The following is a 24,390-nucleotide window of genomic DNA, read 5'->3' on the forward strand; positions in this document are numbered from 1 at the left end:
AAACGGTGTCCGCTTCATAGCAGAAGTGTAGTGTAGGCCCGTCCGCGCCGAAAGCACGCGGAAGGGTAGCAAGAGTTCGGAGCTGAGAGTCAGACAAGAAACCGAACGCAACTATACCGACGCTCAGCCTAAAGACCTTTTGGTCTCGAGTAGAAAGTTGAACAACTATCGGTTCCGACAGAGGGAACCAAAACCCATCCGAACCCAATGGCGGAAAAAAACAATCTGGGGATGGAGGCGATGCCCATGCGCACTGTAGTCCAGGGGAGGAGCCACCTATCTCGTGATACTTCGAAGACTCTTCCAGGACAACAATGTGCAATCATCCGGACCCAACACTAGGCGGCGATCTATGCACAGATATGAATTCAGCAGCCCACATGCCTCGAACCCAAATATTTTCATTTCTGTCTATAGCCAAGAGACCAATATTTTCATTTCTGTCCATAGCCAAGAGCCCAATATTCCCATTTCTTACCGTGGCCAAGAACCCAATATTTGCAATTCGGTCTATGTATTTGGGGTAATGTTTCAGACTGAATACTTCTACTATTTGGAATGCCTGGCTTAATGTTTAGTTTTAAGGTCTAACGCTGATGCACTATTAGACTCCTTCGGTGACATGCGGATATTCCTCACCTTGGGAGATAAATTACAAAATCAGCAAACCACATTTAATTACAATTTTGTGTTTTTAAATTAATTTGGTATTGGAGTCATTGACCGCTTTTGCGGACGTTTAACTATTAAATATCCCTGTTGCCATGTGGGGCCAAGGTGATGGAAAAGTTGATCAACCAACAATTAACAAGCCACCCGGAGCAGAACAATCTATTAGATCCCGCCCAATCTGGCTTCCGGGCCGGACATAGTACGGGCGGCCCTGATGGAAGTTAGAGACATAATTAGAATGTCCCTGGATAAAGGGTCGCCTACTATGTTGGTCTTATTAGATCTATCGGCGGCCTTCGACACCATCTCCCATTCCATCCTGCTGTGCAGATCACAGGAGATTGGTTTCGAGGGGCAAGCTCTGGCATAATTGGAAAGCTTTTTGTCAAAGAGATCTCAGCAGGTCAAACTGGAGCCATTTTTCTCAGCAAGCAACCTAGTGGACAAGGGGGTCCCACAGGGTTCCATATGGAGCCCAACGTTCAACATTTATGTGTCTCCATTGTCTGCTATTATAAGGGCGTCTGGGTTCGAGATGATTTCATATGCAGACGACAATCAGGTGATCATCCCATTCGACCTGGATCCTGAGGTCGCCAAGATCAAATTTAAGACCTGTATGTTGAGATTGCAGCCTGGATGAGGGCCAACTTCCTCCAGTTGAACTCTAATAAGACTGATATCCTTCTGTTTGGGAAGGTGGAGGAACTACGGACTCCGGAGTGGTGGCCGGCGGAACTGGGGGAGGGTCCCTGCCCTACTAAGCAGGCCAGGAATCTGGGAATTCTGCTGGACATCAACCTTTCTTCTGAAGAGCATGTAAAGTCACCGTCTAGCTCCTGCCTTTTGAAAATGTTAAGGAAAGTTTTTCCCTGGATTCCTTTGCGGGCAAGAAAAACTCTCATTCAGGCGTTAATCGTGAGTAGGTTAGACTACGGAAATTCCCTACTAGTCGGGCCAGAGAAGATCTGTTCTCTAGGCTACTGGTACTGCAGAATACTGCAGCCAGAATGGTTTTGAATAAACCGAGACATACTCCATCTCGTCCTCTGCTGCAGTCTCTGTATTGGTTACCCGTGAAAAAGAGAGCAGTCTTTAAACTTTTGATCTTGGTGTTTAAGGCTAGGCAGGGCTTGGGTCCGGCGTACCTAAAAAAAATAAAAGGTAAGAGCATATGTGCTGGGACGTCAATTAAGATCTAGCAACAAAAACCTGTTGGCCCCGTGCAAAATCAAGAAAGTGAGAATGGGTAGGCGGGCTTTTTCCCATCTAGCCCCCTTCCACTGGAATAGGCTACCAGAATCACTTCGTGGTTGCACCTCCCTGACACTTCAAAAAGAGTTTAAAGACCTGGATGTTTTAGCTTGCCTTGGCCGTCCATGGGCTTGCTTTTCTGTATTGACGGGCACCGAGAGATCCCCTTGGGGATGATTTGCTGCGCTATACAAATAATAATGAATCAATTTTCAAGAAATTAATGTTTTCTCTGATCCTCCTGCATGTGTTGGAGGCAAGTCTGTACAAAAACGTTTGTAACTTGGCAAATAATGGGAGCACCATGTTACCCCTGTCGAGAATTAAATATTCACCAAGAGTAGTATCCCTGGAACAAGCTACAGCCTCTGGATACCACGTGAGTGGAGAATGGAGACTCCTACCTATATCCTGGAAGTTGAATTGATCTAATATTCATGCATCATATCAATTGTAAACGGCACAGCTGTGTGGACATTTTGCTCGGAATGTTTACACAAGGCCAGATTCAGCTTCAGGTTATCAAATCTAAAATAACAAGAAATTCCGACAGTGCACTAAGGCCTGCTAATCAGACTTCAGTGACAGTGCTCCTTCCTTAAAAGAAAGTGGATGCAGATTATTTCACAATTGGCTAAGGATTTTAGCACCCCTGTAAGACCTTAGAAAATGGTACCCCAGGTACCTAGTGTATGGATACTAAAGAGGATCCCTAAGGGCTGCAGGATATCTTATGCTACTTCAAAAGCCCCCATACAAATTGCACACACTGCTTGACATGGTGTAAGGAATATGCTACTTACCAGTATGCATCTGTTCTTGGCATGTAGGGCTGCTGACATTCATATCTGTGCATAGATCGCCGCCTAGTGTTGGGTCCGGATGATTGCACATTGTTGTCCTGGAAGAGTCTTCGAAGTATCACGAGATAGGTGGCTCCTCCCCCGGACTACAGTGCGCATGGGCACCCTCTCCATCCTCAGATTGTTTTTCGCCATGGTGGCAGAGATGGAGTGTAATACAGTAAGTGATGTCCATGCTAGAGATTAATTCTGAGTGCTACAGCTGCGACAGGCACTGGGGAGGAGGGCGGGCGATATGAATGTCAGCAGCCCTACATGCCAAGAACAGATGCATACTGGTAAGTAGCATATTCCGTTCGAGACATGTGGGCTGCTGAATTCATATCTGTGCATTGAAGGTATAGCAGTCTACCCCTTAGCGGTGGTTTCCCGTGCCAGCTGCAGCAGTCTGAAATAGAGTCTTGAGTACAGCTTGTCCTACAGCTGCTTGCCGTTTGGAGTGTACATCTACACAGTAGTGTTTGGTAAATGTATGTATGGTGGTCCATGTGGCTGCTCTACATATTTCTTCTAGAGGAATGTTTCCTAGGAAAGCCATGGATGCACCTAACTTGCGTGTTGAATGCGCTCTTGGGGGAACTGTTAATGTGAGTTTAGCTTTCTGATAACAAATATGTATGCACTTAATCCATCTGGCTACACCCGATTTGGAAATGGGGTTGCCTTTGTGCTGTGGAGAGAAGGCAACAAACAGTTGCTTAGTTTTCCTGAAATCCTTTGTCCTGTCTATGTAATACAGGAGAGCTCTTTTAACACTATGGCTGCTAAGGCAATTCCCCTCCTGTGCTGGGAATTGCCATTTTGCTGGTGTCATGACGAGCTCAGCTCGTCATGAGCACAGCTCCAGGCTACCTCTGACGAGCTGAGCTCGTCATGAGCATGGAAGGGGCTAACATCTAGTGTGTGCAGTGCTCGGTCTGCCACTGAATCTGGATTTGGGAAGAATACTGGCAGTTCTATTGTTTGGTTAATGTGGAACTGTGATACCACCTTAGGCATACATTTAGGGTTGGTACGTAGCACTACCCTATTAGCATGAATCTGTATGAAAGGCTCCTAAATAGTTAGGGCTTGAAGCTCACTAACTCTTCTTAGCGACGTGATCGCTACGAGAAAGGCCACTTTCCATGTCAGAAACTGTATCTCACAAGAGTGAAGAGGTCAAAAGGTGGTCCCATCAGTCTGGTGAGACTGCGACCGCAGCTAAATGTATACGTATGGAACTGTAGGCTAGATTACATCTCTGTAAATGTAACAAATAACATATGATGTTTTGAGTTGATGCATCAAGCGGATTTGTGTCATTATTTGAACAATAAATGACAAATCGCTTACATTTTGCCGCATAGCATGCCCTGGTTGTAGGTCTTCTTGCCTCCTTGATAATATTCATACAGTCAGGGGGCAGGTTCAGGTAGCCAAACTCTATGACCTCAGGAGCCATATTGCAAGGCTCAACTGTTGCGGATCTGGGTGCTGAATGTCACCACGGCTCTGAGTGAGGAGACAGGGTGTGAGTCACAGTCATTGGTGAGGCACCACTGAAAGTTCTAGGAACGTGGTGTACCATGCCTGCCTTGCCCATGTTGGAGCAACTAGGAGGAGTGTCATTGAGTGCTGCCGCAGTTTGCGCGCCACCAGCGGTATGAGCAGTGCTGGAGGAAAAGCGTACGCAAATCTGCCTGACCAGTACATCCATATCACATTGCCCTGAGACTGCGGGTGTGGGAAACTGGCAGCGAAGGTTTGGCATTTTGCGTTTCCCTTTGTGGCGAATAGGTCTATCTCTGGATGACCCCATTGCTGGAAATACGGTTGTAGCACCGAGGGATGTATCTCCCACTCTGATGGCTGTGCCTGCTGAGCAGGTCCGCCATCTGGTTGTCCTTGCCTGGGAGGTGTTCCGCCATGAGGAACATGTTTCTTTGAATGGCCCACTTCCATATGCTCTGGGCTAGGTGTGACAATTGTGGAGAGTGTGTCCCTCCCTGCTTTTGGATGTAATACATGGCAGTCATGTTGTCCGTCCGGATCAGCACAACCTTGTTCCACAAATGCAATTTGAACGCCTTCATCGCCATGAAGATTGCCATCAGTTCCAGCAGGTTGATGTGCATCTTCTGCTGCTGCGTCATCCATAGTCCCTGCACTGTATAATGGAAGACATGCGCTCCCCAGCCCTGGAGAGATGCGTCCGTCGTCAGCACTATCTGTAGTACAGGCTCTTGGAACGGTCGTCCCCTGCAAAGGTTTTGTGTGTTCCACCAATGCAGAGTTGTATGCACGACCAGTCACCAACACTAGGTCTTTTAGCTGTCCTTGAGCCTGGTTCCACTGTCGTGCCAAGCACTCCTGAAGCGGACGCATGTGTAGCCTCGCGTGAGGGACTATGAAGATGCAGGAGGCCATCATGCCTATCAGCTGCATAAATACTTGCGCTGGGAGTGAGTGTTGGGGTCTGAATTTCTGAATCAGCAATTGCATGCTGTTGATTCTTGCAGAGTTTGGTTGTGCTGTTGCTGCCAGAGTGTTTATTGTCGCTCCTAGGTACTGTTGTACATGTGCAGGTTGAAGATGAGACTTTGGGTAATTCAGCGAAAATCCTAGACTGTGTAGGAGGTGAATTGTGCGGGACATGTGGCTGGCACATTGCTGGGCTGACTTTGCTTGGATAAGCCAGTCGTCCAGATAAGGATAGACATGAATGTGTCGTCTCCGAAGGTGCGCAGCTACTGTCGCCAAGCACTTGGTAAACACTCTGGGGGCTGTAGTGACCCCAAAAGGCAGGACCTTGAACTAGTAATGATGGTTGTTTATGGTGAACCTGAGATATTTCCGGTGTCCTGGGTGAATTGGAATGTGGAAATATGCGTCCTTCAGGTCTAGGGTTGCTAGGAAATCTCCCTGACTGAGCAATGGTAGAACTTGCTGTAAAGTGAGCATGTGAAAATGTTCTGACAAGATGTATTGGTTCAGGGGTCTGAGGTCTAGTATGGGCCTGAAAGACCCGTCCTCCTTTGGGATTAAGAAGTACATCAAGTACACCCCTGTACCCTGTTCTAAAGGCACGAGTTTTATGGCCCCTTTTTGCAGTATGCAGATGACTTCTTGCTGCAATAAGTGCATGTGCTCTGCGGACATAGGACGGTACCTTGGGGGTATGTTGGGTGGGGCGGAGATTAGTTCTAGACAATAGCCGTATTGGATAAGTTGTCTTACCCACCTGTCTGTGGTAATGCCTTCCCAGACTGGCAGGAACTGCTGAAGTCTTCCCCCGACCGGTGTTGTATGGTCCGGGGGCAGTGACAAGACGTCACTGTTCATTGGTGGCGGAGGATCTGGCATTATTATTTCCTCGTCCTCTGCCTTTGGTGCTGTTGCAACGTATCCACCCCTATTGTTTTTGTTATAGGTGGTCTGTGTGCCTCCTTTGTTGTATTGGGCTTGCTGTGATGCTTGACCTCTAGAGGCTCCCCTGTTACCGGAGCGACGAAAGGAACCTCCCCTGAACTGTTGTGACTGCAGAGCCCCCATGGATTTGGCTGTCAGTGTCTTTCTTAATTTTTTCTAGGGTTGTGTCTACATCAGGACCAAAAAGAGAGTCAGGGTTAACCGGCTGATTGAGTAAAGTTGTTTGGATCTCTGGCTTGAAACCAGAGATGCGTAGCCAGGCATGCCTTCTGAGCATCACACTTGTGTTGATGGCCCTAGCTGCTGTGTCTGCTGCATCTAGCACACATTTAATGGATGCATTTGAAATCAGCTTCCCATCCTGTATTAGCATTTCTGCTCCCTCCTTATAAGCATCAGGCAGGTGTTGTAGTAGCTGCTCTAACGTGTCGTAATGAGCCCCATCATATCTGGCTAATAGGGCCTGTGTATTTGAGATTCTCCAAATATTCGCCGCTTGAGCCACTACTCGCTTGCCAGAAGCTTCCAAGATTTTGGATTCTTTGTCCGGAGGAGGATCATCACCACTTGTTTGAGAGTTCGCTCTCTTACGAGCATTAGCCACTACTAAGGAGTCCAATGGGAGCTGGCCCTTGATATACGTAGGGTCTACAGGCGCAGGCCGGTATTTCCGTTCAATTCTTGGGTTCACAACCCTTGCCCTTGTGGTTTCTTTGAAAATGTCACCAGCGTGTTTAATGACACCCTTTAGCATAGGCAATGTCTTTACTGATCTTTCTGAAGTTGAGAAAGTGTCAAACAAAAAGTCTTCCTCTACTGGGTCAGCGTGCATTTCTACATCATGATTATTGGCTGCCCTTTCAATCAATGCGTTAAACGCAGCCGTATCTTCAGTAGGCGAGGTTTTGACTGTATAGGACTGAGTGTCAGGCGTGGTGTGTGGCTCACCAGGGTCAGTCCAGGGTTGAGACTCCTCTTGATCTGTGTCAATAGGATAATTAAATACTTCCTCATTGTATCCTTCCCCCACATCCTCAGTGGTACGTGCGGGAGAATAGGTCTATTCCTGTCCATAGGACTCTACAGGCTCAAAAAGAACAGGTGAGGTGGCTTTTTTTTGAGTGGGATCTTGTATGACTCCATAGGATTTTCTGGAATGATCTTTCTTTTATAAATAGTGAGTCTGCCAGAATCAGAGTCGATGAATAGTTTCGACTGATCATAGGAGGGAGCTTGGAACACAATGTCCTCTTCTATGGGCTGATTTCTTGAGACTACCAACACCTTTTTGGCTGTGTCAGTGCTTTGTTGTGGCTCGAACGCCTTAGGTCGTGCGGTCGGGGGCAGTCCGTACTTTATTGGTGGCGTAAGCATTGGAGACGGGCTGACCTTCTTCGAGGGTGGCGCCGTCTTCGATCCGACCGACTTAGTCTTATTACTAGTTTGTTTGTGGCCTTGCATCGACTAGAGCTCTTGGTGCGCAGCAGGCACGCTCTTCTGCTTCGACTTCACATGCTCCTTCGAGCCGATTTTGGTCTTCGACTCGAAGGCATTGACCACCAGTGGCTTGGAGGCTGGAAGCTTCGGATCGAGAGTCTTCTGAGCCTTGAGTCAGTGTCGCCATGTTTTGACGTCGACGGCGTCAGTGCGACGTGCTCGACCTTAGGTACAGGCTTCGGCGCCCCTATCTTCGGGCCGACACCCCCTTGTGACCCCGAAGGGGCGATGACACTTCAATTTGATTGGATCTGATGAATCCGAAGTCGTCGATCCGAGGACTGTCTTTAGCAGTTTCGGTTTCGATTTAGCGTCTGTCTGTTTCGGTTTCACCGTTGATTGTGGTTGATCGACCAATGGCTCCTTAGAAATAGTCTTAGCCGGGCCTTGACGCGGGGCTATAGAATGTGGTTGAAGATCTTGGCTAAGGCCTTCCGGCAATGCCTCGACCTGAGCCTTTAAAAGTACAGTGTCATTATCGGCCCCCGCGACTGCGGTTGGGCCTTGCTCATCGCTCGAGTCGTCATCGACGGCTCTGATGGCCTGTGCGTCGTCTCCTACCTCGACGACGTCTTCATCATGGACCTAGTCTTCTTCTTCGTCCTCATCATAGTTAGAGTTCTGCTCCGACGCCGGATCCGACTGTTCAGTATCCTCCTCATCGACGCTCTAGTCGTCTTCAGCCTCGAAGATGTTCTTCGGGTCAGGCGCCGTTTTTTGCGCCGACTGTCTCGCGGCGCGTCGAAGCCGAAGTATTTTCTTCGACCTGAACCGAGTACAGGCCATGCAGCTGGCCTTGTCGTGGTCCGGGGATAGGCATATATTGCACACCGGGTGCACATCGATTTGAGGGTATTTAGAGTTGCAAACGGGGCATCGTTTGAACGGGCTCCGTTGCATCGTCGATGGGGCCTTTGGTGTCGAAAAAGGCAAGCGGCCTTCGACGTCCAGCTCGAAGAACTGGAACAAGTACGTGGCACCGAACGAAAAGACAATACCGACGCCCCAAAGGCCTTTTGGCCTTGTGAAAAAGTGTTTATATAGATTCCGAACTGGAGTTAAGAAAGTACATCTGAACCCAATGGCGGAAAAAAACAATCTGAGGATGGAGAGGATGCCCATGTGCACTGTAGTCCAGGGGAGGAGCCACCTATTTTGTGATACTTCAAAGACTCTTCCAGGACAACAATGTGCAATCATCCGGACCCAACACTAGGCGGCGATCTATGCACAGATATGAATTCAGCAGCCCACATGCCTCGAACATATATAAAGTAAGTGTTTTTCCTATACTGGCGTGGATCTCCTTTTGGAATGTGTGCATCATTTATTGACTGTCTGTTCAACAAACGTCTAAAACTCTACTTTGAGAAGCTGAATTCGGCTCCACCTCACTACCCCCAAATAGAGCACTTTGGGATAGTTAGAACAATCCCTATTGTCCACTGATACAATGATACCTGGACTCTTTACACAGCATACCTCTTTTGGGAGATATATATATCTATATATATATAGATATATAGATATAGATATATATATAGATCTATATATCTATATATATCTATATATCTATATATATCTATATATATATAGATATATATATATATATCTATATATATAGATATATATATATATATCTATATATATAGATATATATATATATCTATATATATAGATATATATATAGATAGATATATAGATATATATATAGATAGATATATAGATAGATATATAGATATATATATATATCTATATATATAGATATATATATATATCTATATATATAGATATATATATATATAGATATATATAGATATATATATATATATATATATATATATATATATATATCTATATATCTATATATCTATATATCTATATATCTATATATCTATATATCTATATATCTATATATCTATATATCTATATATCTATATATCTATATATCGATATATATATATATATATATATAGACACAGCAAACACAATAAGCTGATGAACGGAGCTTTGAAGCTTTTCATACACTCCCCAGTCACTATTAGATCTGGGTTGAATCCATCATCATTCTTTTGCTCACTTCGCCACCCCAGTTCAGACCCAGCTATATGCAAATTAGTCTTGACCCTGTTCCTCATGGGAACAGCCCAGCCGCTAAGCCAGCTCAGTCCCAGGATGCTTATTTCTGGTCAAGGGAAGCTTGATAGTTCGGACTAGACTTTTCCCATGAGGAATAGGATGAAGATAGATTTGCATATGGCTCGGTCTGAACTGGGGTGGCGAATGAAGATGGATTTAACCCAGATCTAATCTTCACTGTGGGTGAGTGTCTGAAAAGTTTAAGCGCTCCTTCCAGCATCCTACTGTGTTTGCTTTGTTCACCATAAGTTGGCAAACAATGCCCAGACGTGGGTCCCTTGCTCACTTTCCCAATGTATTCAAGCTAGCCTGGCTGATGAGGGGATGTTACCCGGAAACCTGTCTCAGGATGCTTGTGTCCGGTCCATAGGGCATGAATGCACCCTAGGTGGAGGTGGCATGGTCTTAAATAGCGGCAGTATGGCTTTCCAGAAGGGCTGTATGTGAGTGCTGCAGTATTCCTAGTTTTTGACCTGAGATGCGCCCTAAGTGCTGCATTTTCTGCCTCTCAAAATGCTAATTTTCAACCATTTCTAAAAATACTGGGGGGGGGGGGGGGGGGGGGGGGGGTGTTATAGGTTTCCCCAAAAAATTCCTGAACTGGAGTTGGAATACTAAATAAGCCTCCTGGAATTTTTGGGGGAAATTTGCCTTTTCCCCAAATATACATGGATAGTTGCTAGATTAGTACATTTGCCCTCATAGTGTCTGCCTCGCCCACTGCTGACCTGAGGGCCATTGCTAAGGCTGCTTCGGCTCGTGGTGACCAGGTTGAGAGTCAGGTTCTTTGAGTGCGGACTGCACAAATTTCCCTTGAAGTGGGACTGTGGGCGGTAACGAGTCCTCTTGGTGTTTGTAACAAGTCTTGTCTATGTGTTTTGACTTTCTTGAGGACAGCGACTTTGAGTGGGAGCATCCCCACTTCGAGCAGGTTTGCTGCTTGGAGCACAACCTGCCCTGTTTCTTGTGTTCAGTGATGTGCAGCTTCACCCCTACTCCTGAGTAGCATTTCGGGTGCATCAGGGAGCATTTATCATAAGATGGAGTTGTGCCTAGATCCTAGACACCACAGGTAGAAATCTTATGAATTTATGGCAGACCTCTGCTTCCTGCAGTCATGGCACGGTTTGCAATTTGTGGTCTTTGTGGGAATCATTTACTTTAGCACATTGCCTAGGATCAAATTTATTTGAGTTGGTAAACACAGACAAGGAGTAGATGGGAGCAGGGCTCCGGATGTGCATTGTTGACCATGGAAAGAAAGGAACTGATGTTCGTACACAGGGGTGGTGCACGATAGTGCCAGGTCGAAATTCAGAAGGTGAAGTATCTGCAGCTGGAACTATCTCACAGATTATCTTGCTGCTGCTTACCAAATACAGAAATATGGATGAAGGAGACATGCGGATCAATGATAGTTTGCTTAAATCTTTTATGTCTATTTTCAGAGTTAAATAATTGTATTATCACCGCACAACATAAAGCAGATAACTAAAATGTATCAATATGACATGGAAGGACAATACACAATTCCCAATTATAACCAATGAAGAAATCGAGATCCAGTGTATTCTAGAATTGAATAATAATCAACACGACGCCCTGAAACACAAACATTACTTGTAGAGTGTAATAATAACTCAAAGTAAAACATCGAAACAAATCCAAAAACATTAGCTTATCACCTATTATACAGATGTCCTGCCCTGCTACGATTGCAGAACAGCTACCCCAGATCAACAAACACTGCAGTCTTGTTCCGTGTCACCTTGTGATATCTGTTGTCCACTCTTTCCCTGAAGTTCATGGTTCAGTTCAGTTGTGGCAACAAAAAATTATTTCTAATGAAAACCACCCTCTGCCTTGCTGTTAAACCAAATGACACCATAATGGTCTTTACCCCAAACCTGTTTTTCTCATCCCTTAGGACACCTTTCCTAGTCAGTGTTGCATGATATAGCTCGGAGAAGAAAGGTTTGTGAAGCATGATCTATTATAGTATCACTTTTAATTGCAGTTCGCATCACACTCTCCACTTAGCTATCTGAAGGGTGGTAGGTAGTTACAGTGCTTCCTTTGTAAATGTTTCAGCTAAATTTCTGGGGGCAGCCCCCCCCCCACAACTAGCTGTAGTGACTGACTCCTTCTCAGTGTTCAGCAGCTCTCCAGGTGCTGTACTCAGTTCAGCTATTAGTGACTCAGTTGGAACCACAATACCCTTGAGAACCCCTATTAGATTATCCATGTGGGTCAATTTTATCAGATGATAACACGTCCGCCTGCTTGCGGCAGCCATGTTTGGGGCTGGGGCACAAGGAGATCCTGCGGCCAATCCCTCGTCTGTTTATTGTGGTCTTCCTTTAAAAGAAAATGATTGCCAGCTTATACAATACACAATTCAGTGGACCCATGCTAGTTAGATTGATGAACCAATGATAAGGGATGCAGGCCTTATTGGTGATAGTTACGTCAGATTCCTTAGGTTTGATCTGTTTATTGTGAAACGTTATAATAAAAGCAGCAGGCCTGGTTTATTTGTTGTGTAAAGCAGGTGCTAAAGTCATAAATTCTGATAAAGCAAAGGACATCTTCAACATAGTAAGAGATTTATCTAACTCTGATCGAGTAACTTCCACCCATGACCCCCTGGCAGAAATTATGTGATGACAAACCTTTTCTTCGTAGACAAAATAAAGAAAATACAAAAATCTATTGATTCTAGTCATAAGGATATGCAAAATCTACCTGAAAATAATAATCCCAATACCATGGTCACCTTTCCTTGCTTAAACAAAGAACGAAGAACAACTCATGGACCTACTAAGTAAAGTAAAATCTAACTCTACCAAAGTCTGCCCCCCCCCATATATATATACAAAAACGAATTTGTTCTTCCCAAACAAATAAGTTCCTTCAAAGAAGAAACTGATTTCCTGGACCCCAACTAGTCAGGATTCCGGCCCTCCCACTCCACTGAATCAATCATCCTATCAGTCATGGATAACCTAAAAGAAAAGACTGATGAGGGATGTACTCTGGCACTGATTCTATTGGATTTGTCTGCAGCATTCGACACCATTCATCATAGGGTCTAAATGGACCGGTTGGTGTAGTTGCGCTCTATAAATCTAAATGGATTGAATTGCTGCAGCGGGTCTCAGAGGTGTCGAGCTAAATTAAATGAAATCTTTCCTAAAAGACCGAAAGCAATCAGTCTGTCTTTCACCATATAGCTCTGCCATGATGAGCCCAAACTGTGGGGTACCTCAGGGCTCCTCCTGGTTTCCCTATCTCCAATATCTATATTCGACCCCTCATATTTTCTACAACAAAAAAAGGTTAAAATCGACAATCATGCGGATGACATGCAGCTGATCTTTTCCAATCGATGAGACAGCTGACTCCAAGGAGTTTCTAAGGAATATTATGCGGCTCATTAGAAAGCGGATGAACTGCAACTAGTTAAAACCTAACTCTGATAAAACAGAGACGGTCATTCCCAATTACAAACAACCACTGGACCCCTGCTCACTGGCCAAAGGAGCTTGGCTCCGAACCTATTCCCAAGAGTACGTTAAAAAGTCTTGGCATACAAATCGATGCGGAACTAACCATAAAATATCAGGTAAGGTCGGTCATGTCCTCCTGCCATCTCCAACTTAGGAGAATCCGAAGATTCTTCAGTAGAAGGGCCAACTTTCAAATGATCACCCTAATTCTGTCAAAAATTTACTATGCTAATGCCATCTACCCAAGTCTCCTGAGTAACCAAAAATACCATCTAAAGAGGATTCAAAACAAAGCTGCCAGAATCATTTATCAATAACCTAGGCGCTGCCATATTAGGCCACTAATGAATGAGCTTCACTGGCTCCCAGTGGAGCAACGATCTATGTTCAAAACAGGTTGCATCTTATTTAAAGCAGTCCACAGCATAGGCCCCAATTACCTATCCTCAAGGATTCACAGATATTCTTCAAAAATCACTCAGATCCGCGCAAATGAATCTATTGGTGGTCCCAAGATTCAGACGCAAACGGACAGGAGGGTCAAATTTTTCATACAAGGACCCCAACTTTGGAATTTTCTGCCAATCACCATCAGACAAGCAACAGACTAGATATGTTTCAGGAAACAGCTGAAAACATGGCTCTACCCCTACACATACAGTTAATCATGGACCTTTACCACTGGTGGCTTCCTAACCCAGCGCCAAGAGACCTGTTGGTGTAGTTGCTCTCTATAAATCCCCCATAACATAACCAGGCAATAGGCTTTTACAGGATGATTAGTATTACACTGTGCTAAACCAGTAGGCAGGTGTTTTGTTAGACAGAATCTTACAAATTACCATGGTAGGTAATGGCATATGCACATACAAATACAGACATAGGTTTTAGTCAGCCGTCTTCTGTCATTGGTCTGTTGGAGTGTCAATTACACACTGCTTCCATCGATGGCAGCATAAATCTAACAGGCAGTGGGCCACCTACAAGTGCCATCTTCTCGATTGCCCTGTAAATTATGGCATTTGTTTGAACACATGCACATTTCCCTGGAAAAAGAGTGTGCGTTATTGCCAGGACGTTAGTTTTCCATTTTCCCCTTTGGTGGTCCCCATTCGCTTTTTTGTTTAGATTTTAGAGAATATTACAGCTCGCTGGACAATGCTAAGATGCTTTTCACTTGTCTTTCATTTAATCTACAGTATGCCTCACCCTGTGCTGCTACAGACTCTAGATAAGGCAACAATCATGGAATAGTATTTGTCTACAACAGAGGTCCTTAACCTAGGGTCTCGACACCTACTTGAGGTCACAACTGTTTGGAAAATCAGTTATTTACAGAATAATTAAATACATACATTAAGAAACTAGGTTTAAAACTGAAACCTTTAAAGCATTCTGTAAAAGCTAAGGGATTGGATATTGGAGGCAAATAAAATTAGTTGGTATCCTTAGCTTGATTCGTGTGAGCAGCACAAGTACAGCAAACAAACACCCCAGATTCCAGTGATGGTTCAGTTAGAGTCCGCAGAAGTCAAAAGGTTAAGAACCGCTGGTCTATAGTGTACAACTATTTAATCATTTATAGATGGCCAGAACACTGATTCTAAACATAGTGGCTATAATGGAAGTTTAAAACAATGATACTCTAGGTATAATACCATCGCTCGGCAGCCTGCTGCTGCTATGGCTAAATGTGTTAATGCAAGCACAAGTCCACCATGTTTAAGCAGCAGCACATTTTTTTCTACTTTTAATTTCACACACATATGTTGTTGAGCTTGCTTGAGTTTTATTGTGGTTGTGCAAGTGAGCGACAGCAAGAATGGGTGCGTGAGTGGATGAAAGGAAGCATCCACTCACGTAGAATGCAGAACGCAGTAACAGAATGCATGTACAATAACTTACTGAGTTCCTAAACAATGGTTAACCACGTTTCTCTAAGCACTGTACAGTTCATGCCAAGTCTACCCACGTATATTATGCACCACCTCACCTAATGTGTCTAGCTGTCCTTGCTCCAGAGAGGTTTCATCCACCATGAGGGATGTGTTCCCAGCCAGCTGCAAGAGGCCGCTTACCAGGCGGTTGGCAGTGTAGTCTTTGCGTGGGATAAACTTCAACTCATTCATGTTCTGTATGGTCATTCGCAAATGGTATGACTGCAAGAAAACATACAGCAAGTTGAACCTACATTTGAGACAAAGCCTTCACCATATGGTTTTGGAGTCTATTATTTTTCCAGCAATTAGGAAGCAGGATTTGTGGTTTTCTGAGAATGTGAAATGACAGATGAGGCACATGGAAACGTGGAGCTGCTGGGGGTGGTTGTGGAACTGGACATACGCTGCCTTGCTACTGGATAGAGGGAGTGATAGGGTGGCAATGCTAGGTGTTCATCAGATGGGATGTTTGTTTTCACAGATGTTTTCAGGTTTCTTAAGTAACAGTGATTACAAGATTTTCCTCACTTAGAGCACATCTTGAAGACAGCAGCATTGCAACTGTCCTTGACTGAGATGATATACTGTCATACCACAGAGTAGGCTTCCTTTACCTACAGAGTAAGTGCCTCACATACAGTGCACTGAGGAGCGGCTTCTCCCAATTAAACACACCACATACCCAGCAGAGAGCTACAATGCAGGGAGCTTTTACTTGCAGAGAGCACGAACAGCACAGAAAGCTGTAGTGTAGGTTTCAGTAAAATTTTCTGGCTAAGGTGAATTTTGTACTGGTAACTCTTAGTCCCCTCTTTAGCTAGACACAGACACATTACGACTCACGCCATTTCTGCTGAAAGAAGACATAGGAGGAAAAATTAAAAATTCTAGGGTGTCAATGTGTGGTTCCAAGAGCACTAGACCTCTTACACCCCCCCCTCACCATGCTGGCCTCCTACCAAATCTCACCTCCGAAACCTTTAGGGGTAACGCCAGTTGCAGTAGTGGCGTCTGAAGAAACGGCAACTGAATAATATCAATACATGAAATATTTGGGAGACTGAATAAATAATTCAATGTGCTGATGAATATGCATACAGAAATGTAACCTATTCCAAACATCACCAAGAAAGGTACACATACACTACAAGACACCCCTATGCCCCCTCACACCACATTCAAATGCACCACCATGTTATTTTTGTCATTCTGGTATAAAACATAACATGGAGTTAACTGGCTTTAGCTTGTTAACTTTTTAAATCTGCTTTGCCATGTTTTCTTTGCCCAAATTTTAGGAAATTCAAATTTGTCATTTCAAATAAACCCACTTTTTATTGCTTTTCTCATTCAATTTCAAACCTTTCACCTAATTCTTTAAAGACGCCGTGACATTCTGCCACACCTAAAGGAGACCAGCTTTATTATGGAAATGGATGCTGTAGGAAGCCAGCTTATTCCTAGTAGCGGTACACTCTCCAACTGAACTGGCCACTAAAATACAAACATGAAGATGATGGTACTGGAATCACAATCTTACCGCTGGTACGAGCTGCTGAAGGACCCGGTACATAAGCTCTGTGAAGGCACTATTTCTGGGACAGCCGCTTATGTTCAGAGTAAACTTCCCTAATGGCAGAACATCCCTGCGTGAGTACCTGTAAGAAGAAAAGGAACAATAAGAGAACAGGGACCTACTCTAGTGAGACTTTAGCCTACAACATGGTCCATGCGAAGAAATCCCAAGATAAGCATATTAAAGCCGAGTTCCATTAGGGCAAGCTTAGGGTGCCCTCCCTGTGGCTATATACTGTGACAAGAATCATATCCCCGTTTTATCTTCACTATATCCCCGTTTTTTATTTTAATTGTGTCCTAGGACCCTACAAATAAAGTTTTTCCGTTGGGCATTACTCAGAGACAAATGTAATCTCACCACCCTTTGAGCACACACCTCACTGACTAAAAAAAAAAAAACCCTCTCCGCTGTAACTCAGGCGTTGAAGCACAGCTGGGTTGCATTTGCCAGCCCAGCTGGGAACCCAATGATGAAGCATAGGTTGGTGGGCGAGGGTTCTTCTTACAAATCCATTGGATGTTTGTATTATGTTGCATCACACTGAGTCAATAAACTTGAAAGATTCACCAGTGGGTTTGTCCAGTTATTTCTACTATCTATATACTTTGTGAACCAGAAATATTCCTGGGCGCTTTATATTCCTTCACACTGAAGTTTGTCACTTAGCACAGTTTGTCAGAGTTAACCTGAGTGTGCACAAGCTAATATACATAAAGATACCTTTACCGCAAGTTACTTTCCACTGCTCAACCATTTCACATGATCAACTTTTGGAACTAGGAACTGGCAGGAAAAGGACTACAATGTGCATTTTCACCAAGTTCAACGAATGTGATCCCACATGGTAGGCATTGCCACATGGTAGGCATTGCCATATGGTTAAATTCCCACATTAAACCTAACCTCATCTTTTTTCAGAAAGCACAGGCAGCCCCTTGGAGATACATGCATGATAGTGTACTGTGCACACTAGTAACACAATGGAACCCATTGGCTAGGGGTGCTATAGCTACTATGCTAAATGTCCTCTCATAGTTTGGGTAACATCAGTAACTTGCAGGACAAGCATGTAAATAAAAGTGTGTATGTTTTGTTGCATTCAAATAAAGAAGTGCAGCTCACGGAACTGCTGTTTGATGCTATTAAGTCTGTGGAAAGGCACACATGCTGCCTTGGTTGAGGTAATGAGATCAGTGAACCTTCTATGGATAAAACAAGATCAGTGTGGGAGTAGCGTATGGTGAGCCACAGCCATAAAAATATAGCACCCATTCAGACAGCTGCAGTTGGGATCAAATGGAGATTGAGCCATACTTCCAGTACTATTGGAGGGATGCAGGTTGTGCAGACGTACATACCTATTCAAAATAGCATCCTTCATTGCAAGGAATTTACTTTAATGCCACTCACTAAAGGGTGAGAGGATGCTCCTTGGGTATCTCTGGACGAGATTGTCTTGTGAAGAGTCGTTTTGGAAAGCACAGCAAAGGTGAGGTGAGGCCTCGCCTTTTGACAAAGCTCCATAGGCTGAGCACAAAAGAGAGGTCTCCAATTTTCTCCTGAACTCTAGCTATTCCAGCTAAAATACAAAGGAGGAGTTTAGTGGGGGTAAAATACCAATCTGTGGAGGTCCTTTCTTTTGGACAGGGGAGGGCTGGGGGGTGAGGGAATGTATTACAAGCCAACCTCCAGCCCACGCTTAAGTGAGGGAATGTATCCAGGCCATGATGAGAAGGCCAGCACTAATGCCTCCCTCGTGCAGGACTGGCAGTGCCATTGTGGGCACATCCAGCGTGAAGGGGCAGCAGGGAGAACAAGATCAATAGCTCGCCTCTCAGCACTGGGAGACTAATTTGTAGGGGACCGAGAACAAAGCTAGTTCTCCAATCAGTACTGGAAAAGAGTATGCCAGATGAGTGAGGAGCCAGCTGACCACGTAGGTTTTGGGGTTCCTGCATTGTTCACCACTGCAGTGTGTGGGTGCCCCAAAAAGGTAAAGCCATACACTATAGTAAACGGTTGCTGCCAGGTGACCACCCCTAAACAAAACAGGAACAAAACATTAAACAAAAATAGAAAGCAGCAGCCCGCAGGCACAAAGTTGACCATATCGAACCACGAATACCCATAAGCCCCATCACGGGCTTTCTTCATTTATGCATCAGTTACAGTGTTGGCCAGGAGGGAAAGGCACCATGAGGGAAGAATTGCGGTGCTTGGGGACTGCCAGGAAAGAGACTGCTCTCCCTCAAAGAGCTATACTGTTTTAAGTTTGATCTTGAAGCATGCCTTCACATGCAGTGACTATCTTCAGATATCTCACAGTAGAGAGAGTTCATGTGTGTAGTTGAAGAAGGAAAGAAACCACAACAAAGAAGGAGAACTATAACTTGAGTTACTCCTAACAGTGTTTAATTAGGAAGCAGAGTCAGCAGTATGCATAATTCACCCAGTATGGAGGTTCCAGAATGCCCCATGGTACGTCTGAAACCTACAGTTGAAGGCCAACTCAGAAGCAGACACTCAGAATAGCACAGCCAAGTGCATGGGCGAGAAACTAGCATCTGTAGCGAGAGCACATCAAAAGAATAACACATTTCATCACCAATGCTTGGTCCCAGAAGGAATAAAAGAAAGAATACATTTCTGCTCTGCCTCTTTTCTGGTGCTCAAGACCCACTGAGGAATATTAATTATGTTAAAATAATAAAAAGTATTTGACCATGTTCTGTAGGCAAAAAAAAGTCACTGATTTCGCTATGAACTTAATTAAATTTACCAGAGCTGCTGTCTCCTTATACGAGTATACCTTTTTTATAGGAACAGGAAGTGTAATATTTAATGTGAAAAATACGAAAGATATATGCTCATCATACTTAATTGTATACTGATTAAAAAGATTCTGTATTCCCAATTAAGCAGCTGGAAGCTGAAAAAACTATAGTTCCAAAGGTCAAAATTGACGAATCCTCAGAGGGGAAAAATGTCAGAATTGGAACGCATAGCTACTCCCAATCTGAGTGCTTTACATGTGTGAGGGTTATGGGATTTAAGACTGATAAATGATTTTATGTTTACATTATTATGACATAGGTTACAGTAAAATGTACAATAGCAGTGGTTATTTCCCCAATGTTAAATAATGGAGGTTAGCTAGCAAATTTAAATCCTAGCATTTCTGGCAAACTTACCGATTTAGAATCAAATTTTAGATTTGTGTAGCTAGAGTAATATGATAAGGAAAACAGGTAAAAAGAGGAACCCATACACAGAGATACAGGAAGGGGCTTTTGGACAGACCCCTCCAGTCATTGGCTACTGTGGTTCAGCTGCCTTTGGATATTGGCTTTAACAGCGATCATTAACTTTTATATCAGCCCAGAGCATTTCACAGATTTAACCTAATCTGAAAGGTAGTTCACATAAACATTTCCTTTAATTTTTTTGTTGTTGTGGTTTGATCTTTGGCCACTAGAATGTTCCATTTCCTTCTAACACTCCCGTACACAATTATTGTAACATGGACACAATGCAAGGTTGCTGACCAGCTACACACACTGCTGTGGGGATTTGAAGTTCTTTTGAAAACATAAGCAGACTTGATGTACAAAGCTAGGCAGGTGTGCTTCAGGCTGAAGAAAGCACTAACCAACAGGTATGTAGGCACAGAACCACTCTCCTCCGGACAATCCTGCAAGTTGAGTTAGTCGCCTATTGTAATAAAACAGTCAATGCCGTCTCAGTGGTTGGGGAGAGGTCACCATATCTCAGTGGTAGGTGCTCATATGCTGTATAATTTCACTCCTTAGAGCATGGCAAATATCCACCCAATGCCACTTGGAGAAGGATACACAATACTCCACAGCTGCACTTTAGCCATTTGTGTCAGACAGTGCTGGATACTTACACAGTGGATATTAGGTGGAGAATGAGGTACTCTGCTGCCAGGCCGTCCCCCAAAAGGGCGTGAGTCAAGAAGCCCAGGAGTTCTGCTCTCACCGAAGAGAGCTCAGACATGAAATTGGAAACCACTACAGAAGAAATGAGAAGATCAGATGAGTTCAGACCACTTTTTTACAACGAAAATCCTGCCCATGATCCTCTACCCTTCTCCCCATCGGTCACTTCTCCAAGTTGTCTGCAAAGAGTATAACAAAGGTGTAAGTACACATTCACAGATGGACTATGGGGAACCCACAATGTGTGTGGTAAATTCCAATCTTTCTTACATGGGTTATTTCTAAACCTGGGACCATGCTCCGGTAACCAGTATTTTGTGGGCTCTTCACAGTTTAAAGTGCCATAAATATAAAGGAAAATGCTACTTACCAGTATGCATCTGTTCTTGGCATGCAGAGCTGCAGAGTTACACACGGTGCATAGATCGCCACCTAGTGTTGGGCCCGGATGTTTGCAGTTTGTTTTTATCCTGAAAAGTTATTTGGAAGTCACGAGATAGGAGACTCCTCCTTTGGATCATATTGCGCATGGGCATCGGCTCCATCCTCAGATTGTTTTTCACCATTAGGGAAATGATGGAGCTTTGCAAGAAAAGGAAGGATGTCCATGTAAGCTGTATCTAATTAAAATAATACTGGAACAGACAAGGGTAGCCGGGGAGGCGGGTGGGCGTGTGTAACTCTGCAGCTCTACATGCCAGGAACAGATGCATAGTGGTAAGTAGCATTTTCCGTTCGAGGCATATGAGCTGCAGTTTACACACTGTGCATAGATTGTATAGCAGTACCCACTCTTAGCGGCGACCACCCCTATCTGTTGCAGTAGTTTGAAATAATGTTTTGAGAACAGCCTGGCCCGCATTAGCTTGGTTTGCACATCTACACAATAGTGTTTTGTGAATGTGTGCGGTGTAGACCATGTAGCTGCTCTGCAGATGTCATCTAGGGGAATGTTCCCTTAAAAATGGCATTGAAGCCCCTATTTTCCTTGTAGAATGGGTTTTAGGAGGAACAGATAAGTAAGTTTAGCTTTGTGGTAGCAAATCTGTATGCATTTGACAATCCATCTAGCTATACCAGATTTTGATATGGGATTACCCTTGTGTGGTGGTGAGAAAAACACAAAAAGTTGTTCGGTCTTATGAAAGGGTTGTGTTCTTTCAATGTAGTATAGCAATGCACTTTTGACATCTAGGGTATGAAGAGCTCTTTCTGCTACTGTTTTGTGGCTGCGAGAAGAAAATGGGTAGTTCCACAGTTGGATTGAGGTGGAAGGGAGCAATGACCTTAGGCAGGAATTATGGATTAGTACGGAGAACGACCTTATTATAATGCATTTGCAAGAAAGGTTCTTGAATTGTTAGTGCTTGTAATTCACTAACTCTCCGTCGAGAAGTAATAGCTACTAGGAATGCAACCTTCCATGTTAAAAATTGTAGTTCACATTTATGTAAAGGTTTGAAGGGAGGTCCCATTAGCCATGTGAGAACAATGTTCAAATTCCACACTGGTGAAGGTGGTGCCCTGGGAGGAATTATTCTCTTAAGGCCTTCCATAAAGGCTTTAATAGCAGGCACTCTGAACTGAGATACATGCCGTCTGTTTTTGTTTTTTTAAAATATTTTTATTCGCATTTCAAAATAGTACACCAGAACTTTCATTAAGTATACATAATAAATTTTGCACAGTATCCTTCAATCAGAGACAGTTACAATTATTTTACAGTCACAATTATATCTTATTTCAACAGTCGAGGTAGGATTTCTCACAGCCTGCATTGTTCCTAGGGCGTTATTCTGAATCTGAACTAGTATCGTCATTATCTAAAGAAGGTGCGCAGAAGTTTCCTCTATATGCATTCCATACCCCCCAAATTTTGTTCAATTTTTTAGGACAGCCCCATTGCAAAACACCGCCATTTCTGAAATCATAGCTGCATCCATATTCTTCCAAGCCGTCAATGTAGGCCTCTCTGCTCCACCCCATCTCTGCGCTATGTTTTTCTTCGCTATAATCAAACCCAGTGTCACCCAACCTTGTCCCGAACATGTAAGATCATTGGGCTCCCATATAGATGCTGTCTGTTTTGAAGATATGCTGCTATGGCCGCAAGATGTAGTCTAATAGACGTGTAGGCTAAGTTACATCTTTGGAGGTGTAGTAAGTATCCTATGATGTGTTGAATAGATACGTCTAGGGGATGAATATTGTTGTTGTGACAATATATTACAAAGTGTTTCCACTTAGCTGCATAGCATGCTCTATTTTATTTTATTTATTCATTTATTTATAACATTTCTATAGCGCACAAATACCTTCCGGTGTCTCAGCGCTGGAGTTTACAGATTGCAAGGGGTTCCTATTGGAAGTTTACGGATTAAAAAGCCAGGTTTTAAGGTGCTTTCGGAATGTTAGTAGTGATGGGCTAAGTTTGATATAGGGAGGGAGCAGGTTCCATAGTTTAAAAGCAGCAACCACAAAGCGTTTGTCTCCCCATGTCGCTTTTTTTTGTGCGTGGGATTTGGAGCTGTTGGGCTGCAGATGAGCGTAATGTTCGACTAGGTGTGTAAACACTAATGGCCTTTTTAAAGAATTCTGGTCCAATGTTGTTCAATGCCTTATATGTGACACACAAGGCCTTAAACTTTGTACGGCTTCTAACCGGCAACCAATGTAGTGGACGAATGATGGGAGAGATAGATGAATATTTAGGTGTGCCGGTTAGAATCCTTGCGGCAGCATTTTGAACAAGCTGTCATTTGTTCAAAACTTGCTCCTGCGCGTTCAACAGTAGGCCATTGCAATAGTCCACCTTAGACAATACCAAAGTGGACATTAGGGTCTTGCCTGCATTTGGGGGAAGATATGGAAGCAATTTCTTTACCATTCTTAGGGTAAAAAAGGAGGCTGAGACCACTGCGTTGGCATGGCTGACAAAAGCTAGCTTGTTGTCAAATAGAACTCCCAGATTTCTAACTTTGGATACTGGTGATGGGGGGGGTTCCTAGCTCCGAAGGCCACCAAACTGGGGACCCAGACGGGGTCAGCTCACCAAATACCATGACCTCAGTCTTGTCAGAATTTAACTTTAAACAATTCTGTTCCATCCAGGTACTGATGGCTCTCGCGCCCTCCTGGAAGTTAGAGGCCACTGCTCCTCCATTTTTGTGGATCGCCAGGACCAGCTGGGTGTCATCAGCATATGAGGTCAGTCCAATGCCAAATGACTTGATCACCCTCGCCAAGTCTGACACAGATGTTAAAAAGTGTTGGACTTAGCAAGGAGCCCTGGGGGACTCCACAAGGCAGAGTGAAATCAGGAGAGTAATAACTCCCGATCTTCACAGACTGCTCTCTATCAGCCAGGAAGGATGCCAGGAGTACTTTGGCTTTGCCCTGAATGCCTATTGCAGCGACACGGTCGATCAGGATGGTATGATCGACCGTGTCGAAGGCTGCAGACAAATCCAAGAGTATTAAGACCGCTGCACCACCCTGGTCCATGATTATCCTGACCTCCTCTGCTGCCTTTATCAGAGCAGTCTCAGTCACATGGCCCTTCCTGAA

At 44.1% G+C, this 24,390-nt stretch overlaps 1 protein-coding gene across 2 annotated transcripts in view; it reads right to left on the minus strand.

The window, feature by feature from the left end:
* Nucleotides 1-24,390, minus strand: part of MCMBP (minichromosome maintenance complex binding protein) — a 208,545-nt gene that overhangs the window by 8,816 nt on the left and 175,339 nt on the right. For both annotated transcript variants that reach the window (XM_086948988.1, XM_086948987.1), the window contains exons 10-12: nucleotides 20,772-20,895; nucleotides 16,826-16,943; nucleotides 15,339-15,504 (exon numbers count right to left, since the gene is read on the minus strand). In XM_086948988.1, the coding sequence (XP_086805114.1) occupies nucleotides 15,339-15,504; nucleotides 16,826-16,943; nucleotides 20,772-20,895 (408 nt within the window). The remainder of the gene's footprint in view (nucleotides 1-15,338; nucleotides 15,505-16,825; nucleotides 16,944-20,771; nucleotides 20,896-24,390) is intronic.

This window comes from Lissotriton vulgaris, unplaced genomic scaffold (assembly GCF_964263255.1).
Source record: "Lissotriton vulgaris unplaced genomic scaffold, aLisVul1.2 SCAFFOLD_750, whole genome shotgun sequence".
Taxonomy (NCBI): Eukaryota; Metazoa; Chordata; class Amphibia; order Caudata; family Salamandridae; genus Lissotriton; species Lissotriton vulgaris.